The sequence below is a fragment of the Colius striatus genome, chromosome 6 (genome assembly GCF_028858725.1).
Source record: "Colius striatus isolate bColStr4 chromosome 6, bColStr4.1.hap1, whole genome shotgun sequence".
Taxonomy (NCBI): domain Eukaryota; kingdom Metazoa; phylum Chordata; class Aves; order Coliiformes; family Coliidae; genus Colius; species Colius striatus.
Genome location: NC_084764.1, coordinates 42716804 through 42732152, shown reverse-complemented (window position 1 = coordinate 42732152; position 15349 = coordinate 42716804). Strand labels below are relative to the sequence as shown.

Sequence of the window (15349 nt, the reverse complement as noted above, 5' to 3'; positions counted from 1 at the left end):
AGGCATTTGCATCTTTTCATTTACAACTTTTTAACAAAAGCAAACACACAAAACAAAAGGAGAGCAAAACCACAAAACAAACCACAGCAGCTAACATAGTATTTGTACTCAAGACACGGTCTTTCTTGCCGATTAATAAAGGTGACGTGCAGCACTGAATATCACTTTTACATTTTACAAACAAGGAACGACTTTAATGAAATCTACAGACACACACCCATAAGTAATGCTGCAACTGCAAGAGGCACTGCTCTTTCCTTTCCATTTCAACAGAGCAAAAGGAGACGGGACTGTCACAGTTTTCTCTCACTGAGCAGAAAGTATTAACAAAATACCGACCGTTTCCCATGTTGCTTTCAGGGAATACCATTCCATCTAAGACTCAATGGTTAGTAACTGGCTTGGCAAAAACATAAGAAGTGAAAAGTGAATACATCCTTTGGGATTCAACAGGCAGTCTGCGAAGCTTTCCTTCCATCAGAGTGGAAATTGCACAGAATAGAAAATAACTCTTTCCAGTGCGTTTCTCCACCTTTTAAATGGCAGATTTAAAAATCAAACTTGTTCTGTTTTACTCTCAAGTACCAACTTTGGCTGGATCAAAACCCATAAATAATAATACTTTTTTTAAAAATTAAACTACTTATATGGATAAAATTAAAAGTTTCAGACATTTAATACACTGAATAAGACAATAATCTCAGACCTTCAATTAAAAGTACGACAGTCACATGCTCTAACCCAATCTAAGGACACACTGTTCAGTTTCACACAAATAAATCCCCAAATGTTTGATTTTAAAGCAAATAAACAATAAGCAATGTAATCCCACCTTCTTTTTTATAATTCTGTCCTTAGTCCAGTTTTTAGCATTAAGTCCAGTGCTTTCTGGGAGCCAAGATTTCTCTTTCGATGATTTTATAATGTTCTGAAGAACCATCCTTAAAATATTCTTCATGTGCTCAGTTGTAAATAGTGGTGAATAGAAAAATACTATGTAGAGCTAAAACCTAAGTTTCTGTGCAACAACTAGAGTGAAAAACTACTTAAATGGAGTATTTTTGGTCTACTGGCATATGAATTCAAGCAGTAATGACGAGCAGTGATAAGATGTTCTAAAGAAACAAGACAGGACACAGTTGTGACAGGAACAAGATAGCCTAGATCAAGTTTCACCTAATTAGGCAAGGTTGCAGTAGGGGAGTTCTGCTATCCTCTCGTTGTGCAATAGCAATCTTTGTTTGCTGTTATAATCATGACAAACACTAAGTATTAATCTTAAATAAATTTACATATAAGGCTCTGACTGTCTCAAAAGAGACAGAATTCATTTTCCTGTTGAAAGGGGCAATGATATGAGCAGAAGTTCCAAGAGTAAATGATGCTAACAACTATCAAAAGACACTTCCATGGCAAATTTTCTTAAATTGGGAAAAAGTTTTTATAAGATCAACCAGCTTAAAAACAATTCAAACAACAACGAATCCACCACGTATTTATGCCTAAAAATACTATAGCTCAAGCACTACTCCATTCTTGGCAAAGTCCATCTCCTTGCTGGACGTAATTCAAGCAGCAGAGAACATAAAATGGTAAACTATGTTTCTGATTGCCTCTTCATGTCAAGGGACAGCAAATGTTTATCATCATTCCTGTCAACACTACACAGGATCCAGAGCAGGGAACAGACAGAGATGGTACTAGCAGTGCATTTAGCTCTTACTCTAAAATTGCATGAGCCAAGCGTGTTCTGCAGCCTGATCCATTCTCTTAATAGCAAAAACTGACAAAGAGTGAGCAGACAAGCCTCCTTTTTTTTTTACCCAGGGGGTAAAAAAGATAAAAGAAAGCCAAGCCCAAAAAACCCAAACCATACCATGAAAGAACCTGAACAACCTATTTCTCTTAAACCTATAAGCTAAATTTTCTGTGTGGCACCTTACACATTAACTGCAGGAAGGAAAAAAGTAAGTGGTTCTCAGCTTCATCTGTGAGCCACGGAATTATTACATCACCCTTCCCTATGAGCAGCAGTAAAGAAGGAAAAGCTACTAAGGTACCACCGGCAGCCTGTTTCAACCTTCAGAAATAGCACTATCCTCCCTTAACACGTATTATCAGTAACAAGTTATGATCCTATGCAGTTTTCCTTCCTCCTCAGCAAACATATATTACATTGAGATGTTTATTGAGAATATAATTGGTACTCATGAAATGCTGCAACTTAACAAAAAAGTAACCTGTTAGCAGCTGAGAACATTTTAATTAAGGACTATCCTCTAGCTTCTAGTTTAAGAGGAAGGGTTGTTTTGCTTTTGCAAAGACGGAAAAATCTAATCTGTTCTCCAAAACTAGACTGTATCTTTAGCCACCAGATAAACAAACTACATCACATGAGTAAATATTTGAGAGGAAAATTTGGACCTGTATTAACACATATTATGCCACTCTTTCAACTACGGCTACTGGCTGAATTCTTCTAAACAACTCCCCAAACCTTGTAAAAGGCTTTTTTGCAGTCAGAAGGTATGACACACACAGGCACATCACAGGGATGAGGGAGGGTCAAAATTTAAAGCCTACCATCCTTATTGCAACCTTGGATTCTTTCAAAGGAAGAACACAAAGTAAAAATCAACAGATATGGCACTGAAATTCCCTTTTACCCTGTCATCCTCCCTTCTTAAACAACTGAAAACACCTGTGTGCAGTTTGTCAAATCAGATAAATAACCAAAGCAATACAAGCACAGTATAGCTCCTTGCTTTCATATAGTCCACACATGTGTTATCTCCATACTGAGTATCTGATCCAGCACAGTTATTTGGATGACTGATTTATAACGGTTACTGTTAGGAAGGAAAATATAAAATTAGGATATATGTAGAGAGATAAAGATAGCACAACCTCTGATTGCTTAATATAGTATCAGCCTCAAAGTCCTAATTTAAAGAAGCAAGAGGATTTTCCTCTCAGCCATTTAGAGAGGTGTCCAATGTTTTCCAGCTTTCCATATTTGTGGAAAACTGAAACAAATATCTAAAGAACAAATCCAGATGAAACTTACTGTAGTTTGCATACAAGATAAAGAATTAAAAAAAACCCAAAAAACAACCCAAACTAGCTTGCTTTCTGTACATTTTCTTTTCAGTTTCTCCAGTTGGACCAACCAAAAATACATGGATTACACTGGGAAAGTAAAGAAAACCCAAACAAACAAATCAATCACCAAAAAACCAAACTATCAGATTGTCATTGTAAATAAAAAATAGTTAATGAGACAGGTACCTAGGTTTACTTATCACTTCCACTTAAACTGACAACTAGGTTTGCCTAGTTCTTTATTTTACTGAGGTAAAGAAGTCATGTTCTAGTCCACTCTTAGCAAGTGTACGCTCAATGAGGACAGTTTGTGGCACGAGTGTTTCTTTTTTCCAGTCAAAGAGTAAAGAAATAAAAGTGCAAAATAATTTGATTCAAATATGTCAAATACACTTATACAGATATATACATTCAAAAAAGAAACTGCACTTGGCATGCTCTTTTCCAGGGGAGGAGGGGCCTGGGGTATGCAGAAGAGATTTTTACCAAATGTTCCCCAAATGACATTAGAAACACAATAGCATCCAAGTCCCCTGTACATTACACAGTTTATTCCAGTATCACTGCAGATATAAATCTATAAAAGCATAGATAGGTACATCACATTCACATTTTCGCCTTCTTTCACAAATGTGATGACATCTTTTCTCACAAGAAAACTGCAGAACTTATATAGACTGAATGACTTCAATCCACACTTCAGGTATGGAAGGGAAGACAAAAAGATTTATAAAGAAATTCAGATACAATCAAAACACTCTCAGCCCTGAGCTCTAGAAAAGAGGCTGCTGAGACCTCGCTGCTTGAAAAATTTCCAATTATCTCATAAATGATACAGAAAAAGATGACCAAAAGTTTCTAACTGCTTCTGAAAAGATACAGCCTAGTACATGCACACTCCAGATCAAGCTTACTTGTAATTTTGTGCCAAGGCCTCTTAGTCCTTTAAAACTCAAAGAGCAAACTGAACAGTAGCTTCAGAGGACTGGGGGAAGGGAGTAGCAGTAAATGGGGATAATACACTAATGGGTTGAAGACTCAAATCACAAATATTTGTTAGGCTGAATGTTACAAAACACCCAGAAATACAAAAATATTGTATTAGAAACACTGTACAGTAAATCCTCGGATTTAATGTGGCTTTTATGTGTCTTAAAGTGTTTTTCCAGAGTATAATTTTGTAACATAAATACAAAAAAATCCACTTTAAAAAGATATCAAACTAGTCTAAAGGTTGATGAACATGAATGTGAATCAAATTCACAAGTTCTTTACGTTTACATAAAAGCGGACAACAGCACAGTAGTTGACATACAAATATAATCATTCAATGTAAGTATTTGAGTTGGACTCCAAAGTCATACTGGGACAAACAGAGCAGTTTATAATTCAGAGTTTAAACTGATTTAAACCTCATTTGTTTCAATGGGAAACCTGGAATGATATAGTCTATTCCTATATTCAAGTAGCTCTTGCTGAAGCAGTGATAAACAACAATAAAATGGTAAATACACCTCACTGTTGTACACTAAAAAAGGGACTATAAAGACTTCTATGTGATACGGGCTACAGTAGGTCACACACAAACTCATCCAGGTGGGTTTGGGATGTTTCCAGAGAAGTAGACTCTACAATCCATCTGGGCAGCCCCTTACAGTGCTCCCTCACCTCAACAGTCAAGGAATTCTTCCTTGTGTTTCTTTGGAACCTCTTCTGTTCTAGCTGGTACCCTTTGGCCCTTGTCCTGTTCTTGGCCATCAATGAGAACAGTCTGGCTCCATCCTCCTGACACCCACCTTTATGTATTTGTGAACATTAATGAGGTCACTCCTCAATCTCCTCTTCTTCAAGCTAGAGCCCTATTGATATGGGTTTAAAATCACTGCATCCATCCTGACATGATTTACAAGTGTAAAGATTACAGATTCAGACTTGCAGCTAACATTTCCTGAAATGTACATAAGTTGGGACAATAAAGCAGGATGTAAGGAAATGAAGCACTGGGAGTGCTGAGACATTCAGAACTACATGTAGCAATGAAGCTGCATGCAGAGATGAGTTTCATAGTTTATTTTTATAAGACACTGTTTCAGGAATTCAGGCATCTCCCAAAGCATAGAGAACCCAACTATTTGATGCCTGAAGAATAATTAACCCATTCAATAGTCTGAAGATTCATCCAAAATTTTGATTCCAAGAACTGGCTGTTTTTAATACACAGCAGGAAAATCTAATCACTTCTCCGTTGATGCATCTAAATAGTAACTTTAACACTAAGAACCCGCTGGACTGTTTCCAAGTACATATTTGACTAAGCATCTAAAATATGTACTATAAAAACTGCCTTACAGGATTTGTAAGAAATGGCTGTCACTTCATAAATGCTAGAAGATGCCCAAATAAGCTATCAGTGGGATACTTATAGTTTCAGGCAAGTAATCATTAGCTGAACTGTTTGAACTTACTAGAAATAGTAGTTTCCTATGCTGCTCACATCATGACACAGTATGCGCTCTGGCTGTCACATTCTTCTCTCTCCAAAAGGTTAACAGCCTGCCAACCATTTTACATGCATCAATTATACCATAACAATATACAAATATCCTCTCCTTACTCTATATCTTTTCAAAGGAAGTGATCAAGATATTAGTGACATTTAGCAAAGACATACTATAACAACATTTGGACTTTCAGCAATTTGAAAACCCCTGTCTCTACCTAGATGGGATAGATTCAGGCCAAGTTTTGACTAACAGACTAGCTAAGATTTTACAAGATAGATAGATACAATTTCAGAAGTCTGGTTTTGGTTTGTTGGTTTTTAATTAGTATGCATAGAGGGAGGAGAAGGGAGAAAAAGAGAGGCTGAACTATACTGAAAGCACCACAAATATATCGAAAGTATCACCTTCAGAAGTAAGAATGCCAACAGCTGCAGTACTGTCTTCAATCATAAGTTACACAAATCAGAGAATCAAAGAATCTTAAGGATTAGGAGGGACCTTTAGAGATCATCCAGTCCAACCACACTGCCAGAGCAGGACCACCTAGAGTAGATCACACACGAACTCATTCAGGTGGGTTTGGAATGTCTCCAGAGAAGGAGACTCCACAGCCCATCTGGGCAGCCCCTGCCAGTGCTCCCTCACCTCAACAGGGAAGAAATTCTTCCTTGTATTTCTTTGGAACCTCTTGTGTTCCAGTTTATACCCATTGCCCCTTGTCCTGTCATTGGCCACCACTGAGAACAGCCTGGCTCCATTCTCCTGACATCCACCCTTTACGTATTTGTAAACACGAATGAGGTCACCCCTCAGTCTCCCCTTCTCCAAGCTAAAGAGTCCCAGCTCCCTCAGCCTTTCATCAGCAGTGAGATGCTGCACTCCATCATCTTTGTGGCCTTATTTCACGAGGAGAGGGATTTTTTTCATGCAAATATGCATCCAAAGTATGTCTTCTCAACTTAAACTGCACCTGTTGTTCTACATCAAGACCTTACCCAGCTTGAGAAATTACAACTACATACATTATTTATATTCAGGTAAGCCTTTACTTAATGGCTATGCTAAACTGTTAGTCTGAAACCACCCTGCTTCTTTCCCTTTAAACATCTGACAGCAATGCAGGCAATACTTTTTTCGACATACTAATAATGCATCCCTGTCTACTGCTTTTTTATTTAATACTGTTAACTCTCAACAATTCTCAGCTATTCACCTTTAGTAGGTTTATACAGATACATTCTAGCATTTAGGAGAGCCAGATTTGCTGGTCTGAAGTGTCAAAAGTTGCTCCCAGTAGAGCACAAGAGAGAATGAATTCAGATGTTAGTAAGAGCACTGTGCTTGTGTGCTTGGGGTCAATGCAAAGGATTTGGGATTGGAGAATTTCTCCTAGATTCGCCTAGCAGAACCTTGGGCACTGCACTGTTTTCTTGGTTTGATTTTAGGGAGTCAGGAAGTTACGTTTCTCTGCCACTCAGGACACAGATCACATACCAAAACCATCTCGATATTCATTTGCCACCACAGAGTTGTCTCAGGCTGAAAAACCCAAATCACCTAAGGTGGTAAAACTGACTACATCCTTCTCATAGTGTACACGTCTTTGCTCATCCTTGTGCCGGTTCCAGTGTTGGTGTCAGTGTTCTCAGCTGGCAGAAAAGTATCCTGGCTAAAAAAACAGGCAAACAACTTCCCGCTGAGTTTGCATACTGAAACAGATCAGCACAGAATCAGATAATACCAGAGCCAATACAAGAGAGGAAGCAGCAGGACTACAGCAGCCCCTGCACTTACACCAAGTTCACCTACACAAAACTGAAGCCTCATTTTCCCCATTCTGTTTATAAACAATAATTTAAGCATGTGAAAGCTGAAATCCTTTTGTTGATCTTCAAGTAGACATAAGGATACACAGGTTAAATACAGTGTCTGCAACATATGCAAGTTTAGATTAGATTGCTTCCTGCTGAAGTCGGAATTCTTTAAATAAAATAGTTGTATAGCTACAGTCTGCTCACACATAAATAGAACTCTGCTGCTAAGCAAAGCAATGAATTGGAAACTAAACACTCTTAGTTGCATTTCCACTACTGAAATAGGCTAAATTACATATGAATAGGGTTAAGGAAATCATGGGCAAAAAACAGGAATGCAATACTGAAAAGTGTGTTTAGGGAAAAATGATGGCAGACTAGCAACTGCCACCTAAGTTTTATTGGGGATTCTTTGGTCCCATCTTTATATTTGTTTCTCAAGATTTCCTCAAAAACAAAATTTTACCAAAAAAAAAGCAACACCCTTCACTTTTTCCTGTTTCAGGGAAAATACAGTGTCACTTGGTACACATAAAAAGATGTGAAAGCTGGCGAAACCATAAATCACCTCTGAAGTAACGACGTTACTGCACTGCAGAGATCTTCAGCTTCATTTCACTATTCTACTGACCTGGTAAATATAGAATAAAATTCAAAAGTATGTCACCTGGGGTGCAGCTCCACAACAGACTAAACTATTCAAACACAAATACTGAAAGAGAGAGATTCCACTTCCTCATCCCCTTCTCTGTTATCAGTGTCAGCCAAGCAGTCTGCTCCCTCCTGTACCAACATGGACAATACAACAGTCCCAATGTAAGCTGATTTAATGCACCAGCCATGCAAAACATACATATATATGTGCATGGACATGTAAGTCTTCAGCGTTCTTTGGATACAACTATTTTTCACATTTGTAGTGACCTGGATCAGTTTATTGAAACAAGCAGTGCAGTCCATTCACAGCAAATGCTGGGAATGAGCAGCAAGGAAGAGGAAAGAGCCTCTTCCACTGGCCTCAGGAAATGATTAACACAGTTCATCCCTGTTGTGAAACGTCAGTCCCGGAATTCAGTTGCTCCAATATCCTACTGCACCATCATGATAACCCTGAGCTCTCCCATACCAACAAGATTACATGTACTCACTTCTAAGCGAGATTTAAGAAAACTAAGAGTGACCTAGAATCTAGACAAAGTGACTGAAAACTGAGTACACAACTATTCTGTTCCTCCAGCAAGCAGTTCATATTCTACTTGTCCTCTAGAGTTATTACAGAATTTGGGCTCTGTCCTTCTGCTACCATTGTTGACTAACACACAAATCTACTTCTAAAAGACAGAGCCTGTTATTGCACAATATACTTCTACTACTGTCTGTCAGAAAATCAAAACACTGAGTACATTCCATGGATATATTGCCTAATCATTAGAGGTTATTACATGCTTCCAAGTTAAATTGATTCTAATGACACATTTCCAAACTAACAACCTGAAGCATTCAAACGAATATTTTGTAATATTTATTTAAGATCTTACAACTCAAGACTCAGTGAAACATAGAATCCAAGACAGACGGAAAAGCTGTCCACAAGTGAAGAATTACGTTGAAGAAATTTGAAATCACCTAATAATATCATCTTCCAGCTTAATCCAAATAAACATCTCAGTTTGCTGCAGTCTGACATAGGCCCCATAACGAATCTATCCTAGGCTAGAATATGCAGTTAGAGTTAAAGTATCTTGAGGACTCCTGTGCTACTAATTAATGTATGATAATACTAAGCTTTTAATTTAGACAAACACATAAGACTTGTAAATTCCAACAGTGAGTCACAACGGAAAGGGAGCAAGACATCTTCCCCACACCTCCCCCAATTAGGCAGTAACTCATTTGCTTCTTCAAACCTCCACTGCCAACAACTATTTGTCGGTTTTGAACATGTCTTCCGCTTTTAAGGACAAAATAAATTAGATCTAAACTCCCCTGGATGTTGAAGAAGATAATAAATTTGAGCTTCAATGTTAATACTAAGCATTAGACCACAGATTCCTTAAAAAGGCATTGTCTTTATTGTATGTACAGACAACTCTGACCATGATGGGGGCTGCTGCACAGCATATGCAATCTTCATACAAACAAACGAATCAAGTAGATTTTTTTTTTACTAACTCACATCAAACTTGGATGTGTTAGATTAATATAACTCAATCTACTGTAATGGAATTTTGTTGACAAATAAACACCTACTTTAAAGTCTGCAACGGGCAACAATCTCATCTATGTTAATCTATGAAAACAAACTAAGAGAAAGTATCCTTTCCCTCAAAATTTTCTGTTTCATTAGAATCCACACATACCTATTAAACATATTCTATTATCAGAAAAATGTGTTAATAATACTAACTGTATTAATAACACTTGTTGACATTGTGAAGCTGATGAAATAGGCCATAGTCTGTCATCCTAAAAAAACCCACCAGTGACACAGCCTTATGAAAATGAACAAAAACTGAAAGTAACTGATGAACCTCCATACAGATTAAAAAGCATGACATTTTCTTATGCTTGAGAGCATGGGGTATTCTCCCCTTTGTCGATTACATACTGGTTTAGCACAAGGTAAGTGTGAGTATATATATCTGTATGAAATATACATACATATATGTGACAGAGCACTGGCCCAGGCTGCCCAGGGAGGGTGTGGAGGCTCCTTCTCTGGAGCTCTTCAAAACCCACCTGGACATGTTCCTGTGTGACTTGATCTAGGTGGATCTGCTTTGGCAGGAGGGTTGGACTGGATGATCTCTACAGGTCCCTTCCAATCCCTACCATTCTGTGATTCTATGACATGATCCAAAACATCCAGGAAATGGCCTTTAAGCTTCCTTGCAGTAAATGACTCCATTAGTAACGGCTGATAGACTTGCAAATTATTCTCTACAGTCAGCTCAGATTTATTCAGCAAACAAGAACGATATCAGTATCACTGATAACTGTACAGCTCTGTATTAATTGCAATGTATTTTATCTCAACACCCCTGAGAACTCCCAATATCAACTGAAGTGTATTAAAGTGACATATCTTCCTTTAGACTTTTCCAGTGTAGAATTGTGTAAGTGGTGACCTTCCTAAGGAAAGAGAACAACATACAGTGATTCTAAAAGATTTTGCCTCCAAATTAGGAATAAGCAATGCCCATTTTGGACTTTTGGGGAAAGGTTTTAGACTGTATCCGTAACAAATGTACACTTATTTGAAAAAAAAACCCAAAACCAAACAACAAAGAAATGAATAACCTCCCCCTTTTTCTCAACTCACCTAGAAGATAGCTTTATTCAAAAATAACTACTGCAGACATTCATCTTTGGTTGGTGTTTTATTAGCCATGCTATCTGTCACCACAGGTCAGGAACTTATGTAGCAACTAATGCACACTGTAATACTTGAAATCCACTTGTATATTGTCTAGTCCAACACAAAATATACATCAGTCATGGTCATCTTTGGAGAAGAGTTGCAGTGTCTCACAAAACTAACTAGGCAGATAAAAAACCCCCAAAACATCATGAAACCTTCTCCAAACTTTTCACTCTCACTTCTATTAAAACCACAAACAAAACCACCAGGTCCTGTACATAAAAACAGACATGTCCAACAAGTCTTTGATTCTAAGCCTTGCACAAAATCCTACAAGGTTCCTCCTCAATGTGTTCAAAAATATGAGTGCTGGCTGCAACCTCACTGATAGTAATTTCTCCCAATTAAGTTACAGGCAAAACTAGAAAAGCTCTGCAGCTAAGGGAATATGCAAAACTGCTCCTCCTAGGAGACTGAATTCCTCACAATTTCTTACACAACATTGCCTCTCTTACCACTCTACAGACTCTACCTAGTTCTATACCTTTTGCATGCTATGTTACCTCATCTATGCTGCAAAAGAATCACACTCGAAATCTAGGTAAAGAATAGAAAGTGTTCTATACTTCTCAACTGCAGCAGTTCCTTCTTCCATTGTATCTCTTCTTAAGCAGGAAGTCAGTGCTCCTCCCAAGTGACTTTTTCTTGCCTGCAGCCTAGTGTCCAAGGAATATGGCTAATACTTGTCAGTAGGGGGTAATTTTGGAACTGGCATGCAAGAAGAAAAAGCATTAGTTGCACTCCTCAAGGAAACAAAATTCCAATACTCTTCCAAAAACCAAACCTGAAGTCCCACCAAAAAGGCAGTAATGGGTCAGAAGGAAAAAAATAAAAGAAAAAAAGAGAAGATAATTAAAGATAATTAGGCTTCTCCAAACAGGTAATAGGTTATATGGCTCAGAGAGGAGCTACATCCATGATGTTTCTGCAAACAAAATACAACTGTGGCTAGTTTAACTCAAAAGATTTCCTATTTGAAAAGAATATCACATACTTCTGGGGTTGCACATTTTACTGTAAGAATGCAATAGATCCTAAACTTCTTTTTTTTCTTCAGTGAAAACAACTATATTCACTATATTCAAGGCACACTTATAGCAACTCTCTTAGTAAGTTCCTTAGGAAAAGTGATATTTGGTGTAGCATCGTAAGGTCATGATACATGTAGCCCTTATGTCCTGAAGGCAATGAAAGAGTTTATGATGGATGTGCCTTGTCAGCAAAGCAAAACACAACTGGTGAGGAAAAGTGCAGTCCACATCACTATTACTTCTTGAAGCCCACCTGTGTTCAAGACCAAAAATAGAGTTATTTCTGTAGTTTTCAAAAACAAAGTGGAATGAACAAGATTAATTTGTACAGGAAGAATGCTAAAGAACAGAGAGAGGTATCCTGGACACAAAAGAAACCTTAGTTGATGAAGACTTCTCAGAAGTAACCCTGTTCCCCCCATGGAAAAAAAAAACCCAACCCAACACTACTGACAAAACACAAGAAAAGAGGAAATCAGATAATTCCATTTTCTATGCTCCAGGTATGACATCATTCTTAAAAGTGGTGGTACAGACTGTACAAAAACTTACCAGTACAAAAATGGCCTCAACCAGTTCCTTTCAATTCAATAAATGCAAGTTATAAGAAACTCGAAAAGTTTGAAACATTTCATTTTCTTATGTTGACACAAAACTGTTGTGATGTCCACTTGTTACAACAGTTCAAGTCTAGTAATATTAAAGTCTGTTCTTTTGCTATTATGTACTTACATTAATTATCAAAAAAACCCCAAAACCAAACAGGATCAGGGAGGAGAAAAGCTTCTATGAATATGAATTCAAGTAATTCTATTGCATTACAAATTAGACGACTAGCTTTTCCCTCTTCAGAATACAAAACCTCAAGTAAAAAACACCAAAACATTTGGTCCAGTTCTACAGCCATATGTTCACATGAATTTGATGTTATATGTTGATTATTCCAGTATATGGGGTTGGCTTTTTTCATCCTTGCAGTCCAGGAATAAAATAGTTGGGATGAGAAGCTGGAAGACTAAAGCCTCTCTGACAGTGTCCATCTAAATATGCATAGTCCTGGCTACCTTAAGATAGTTTGTCCACAATGGTATCTAAAAGACTTCAAGTAAAGTAAAATATTTATCATTTTAGGAATCAGATTCAATAAGTTCTAATCTGCAACATTACTACCTTTGTAGCAAGCTAATTTGTTTCTATTAAAATTCAGCCCTTGGTATTAAAAAAGCTGTCAAGTGTGTTTCAAAAACATAATAAAAAGTCTGAATCTTGTAACTAAGCACAACCAACTGCCAAATTTAAGCCACCGTGAAGGTAACACGAGACACTGGCAGAAACATTCAAATAGGTAAAAAAAAAACCTTTCATAAAAAAATCAATCACTGCACTGCGGAAGTTACAGCACTAGCGTGAAACTCACACATGGGTTAGTAATGGCAAGCAAATACATTTGTTCTGACTTAGCCTGTCACTTGCAGGCTAGCTTTTCAGTAAGTATTTTATGAATGTAAAGCATAAGCCAAGTTATGACGGAAGCTAAAAAAGCTGACAGTCACCTTGGTTCTGTTTTTACAAGATAATATCCGTATGCTTATGGGACTAGTGTGTAACTCAATGAACTTTGTTGCTGGTTTCTGTGTGCCTAGTGCACTGAACTTCTATCATGTCAACAGATATTTTGGTACCTAGCAGTTGGAAGACACAGAGCACGTCACGTTAAAAAGCTTGTCATAATACCTGTTTTTTAAACACTACCTGTACTCTCCAATCTGACATTCTACATCGAGTCTGAGCTATTTATCTCCTCCTCGCCGACATGAAACAAAGTTAGAACAATAAAACATGTATTTAATATTCTCACCGAGATGCCTTTTGCTGCAGTGCTTTGGCTGCAAACACTGCAGAGGAACTGTAAATAAAACGCTCATTTCTATTGGAATTAGAGAATACAGGGAGAGTATCCATATAAGAGATACTTCTCATAAACCTACGTCTGAGATCAAATAGAGTTTGAAAGAAATCAACAAAAAGAATGGAACCGTGTGTTACCCAGTCTCAGAGGATCCTGTCATAAAACGAACAGTCATCAAGAACAACTCTCTTCTGACCACTGCATCAGCCCACAGCGAAAGGGGGAGGGAGAGGGGAAGGAAACGGAGAGGGATTCTGTCACACAAGACAATCAAGGTTGTTTGCAGGAAAATGGAAGATTTTATCTCCGATAAATAGGCAACCGTTTCACAAGAGGGGGCAGAAACCGAGAAGGGAGACCGCCTTTCCCTCAGAGCTGGCGAGGCTGAAATGAAGCTGCCGCCTGCACTCGCCCAACACCCGGCCGAAGGGCCGGAGCCGCCTGCCCCGGGGCCGGTTAACCCTTCCTCATACTGAGGCGGCGAAAAATCGGTGTCTGGAAGGAAAAAATAATCCGAGACAAACATACGTAACCCCACTCACACCCACTCACACAAACACAGAAAAGCCGCCCACGCGTCACATCGGGCCTGGGCGGGCAGCAGCCGGTCGCCCCTCCGGCCGATACCCGGACGGTGAAACCTGCGCTCCCCGCTGCCCCCCGCCGAAACTGCCGCGGGCGCGAGAGGGCGCCGGGGGGCGGGGAACGAGCCCTGTCAGGCAGAGCCCAGATCACAGCCCGTAGCGACGCGGCCCTCGACCTGTCACGGCCGGTGCAACGCCAAGAGCGGCAGCTCCTCGCTGAGGGGAGAAGCGGGAGTAGGTCGTGTCCCCGCTGTCCAAAACGCAGAGACGGTGGTGACCGGCGGTCCCAGCCCCGGCGGGGAGCCCAACGGCGTTCCCGCAGCACCGTCGCGCTCTGCTCCCGCTGGCCGGGACACAGACGGGGATGACGGCGGCGGCGCGCACTCCATCCGCCGCCGCCAGCGCCACAGGAAACGGCAGGGCGTCCCACAGCCCGGCAGAACGGCGCCAGGCCGAGAAAGCGACGACGCGAGCTGAGCCCCCTTCCCACTCACCGGCATCATCTCCGCAGCCGTCCGCGCGCCAGCCCCGCCGAGGCTGCCGCCGTGCCGTGCTGTGCCGGGCCTCTGCTGCCGCCGCCGCCTCTCAGCGTGGAGGATGCGGCGCTGGCGACTGTGACAGGTGCCTCCCGCGCGCCTCGCTCCCTACAGCGGGCGGAAGGAAGAGGCGAAGGCGGCCAGGCTCCCAACCCCCCTCCTCAGCGCGGCGGCGGCGGCGGCCTCGCTGCCTTCCCTGCCTGCGTCCCTCGGCGCTTCCTGCTCCGCTCCGCCCGCGCCGCCCAGCCAGGGGTTAACCAGCGCCGCGCCCTCATTGGCCGCGGCAGGAACAGCCAGGGGCGGGGCGGCGGCGGGCGGCGCGCGCGGCGGCCCGCGTGGGGAGCGCGGCGGGAGCGCGCCGTGGTGCCGCACGTGACCGCGGGAGCCGTGAGGAGCCGTGAGGAGCCGGGGCCGCGTTCCCCTCCGGCTGTGGCACGGGGGAGCATTT

General features: G+C 40.5%; 1 protein-coding gene across 7 annotated transcripts in view; it reads right to left on the bottom strand.

Annotated features, from left to right (window-relative positions):
- The window catches only part of PPP1R13B (protein phosphatase 1 regulatory subunit 13B), a 70535-nt gene extending 55399 nt beyond the window's left edge, over positions 1–15136 (bottom strand). For 2 of the 7 annotated variants that reach the window (XM_061998897.1, XM_061998898.1), the window contains exon 1: positions 833–1012. In XM_061998897.1, coding sequence (XP_061854881.1) covers positions 833–958 — 126 coding nt within the window. In that variant the 5' untranslated portion in view covers positions 959–1012. Of the gene's footprint in view, positions 1–832; positions 1013–11407; positions 11460–14541; positions 14734–14859 lie in introns of those variants that run through there. The other 5 variants (XM_061998899.1, XM_061998901.1, XM_061998900.1 and 2 more) reach the window with 5 other exon arrangements.
- Positions 15137–15349: the final 213 nt, after the last annotated feature.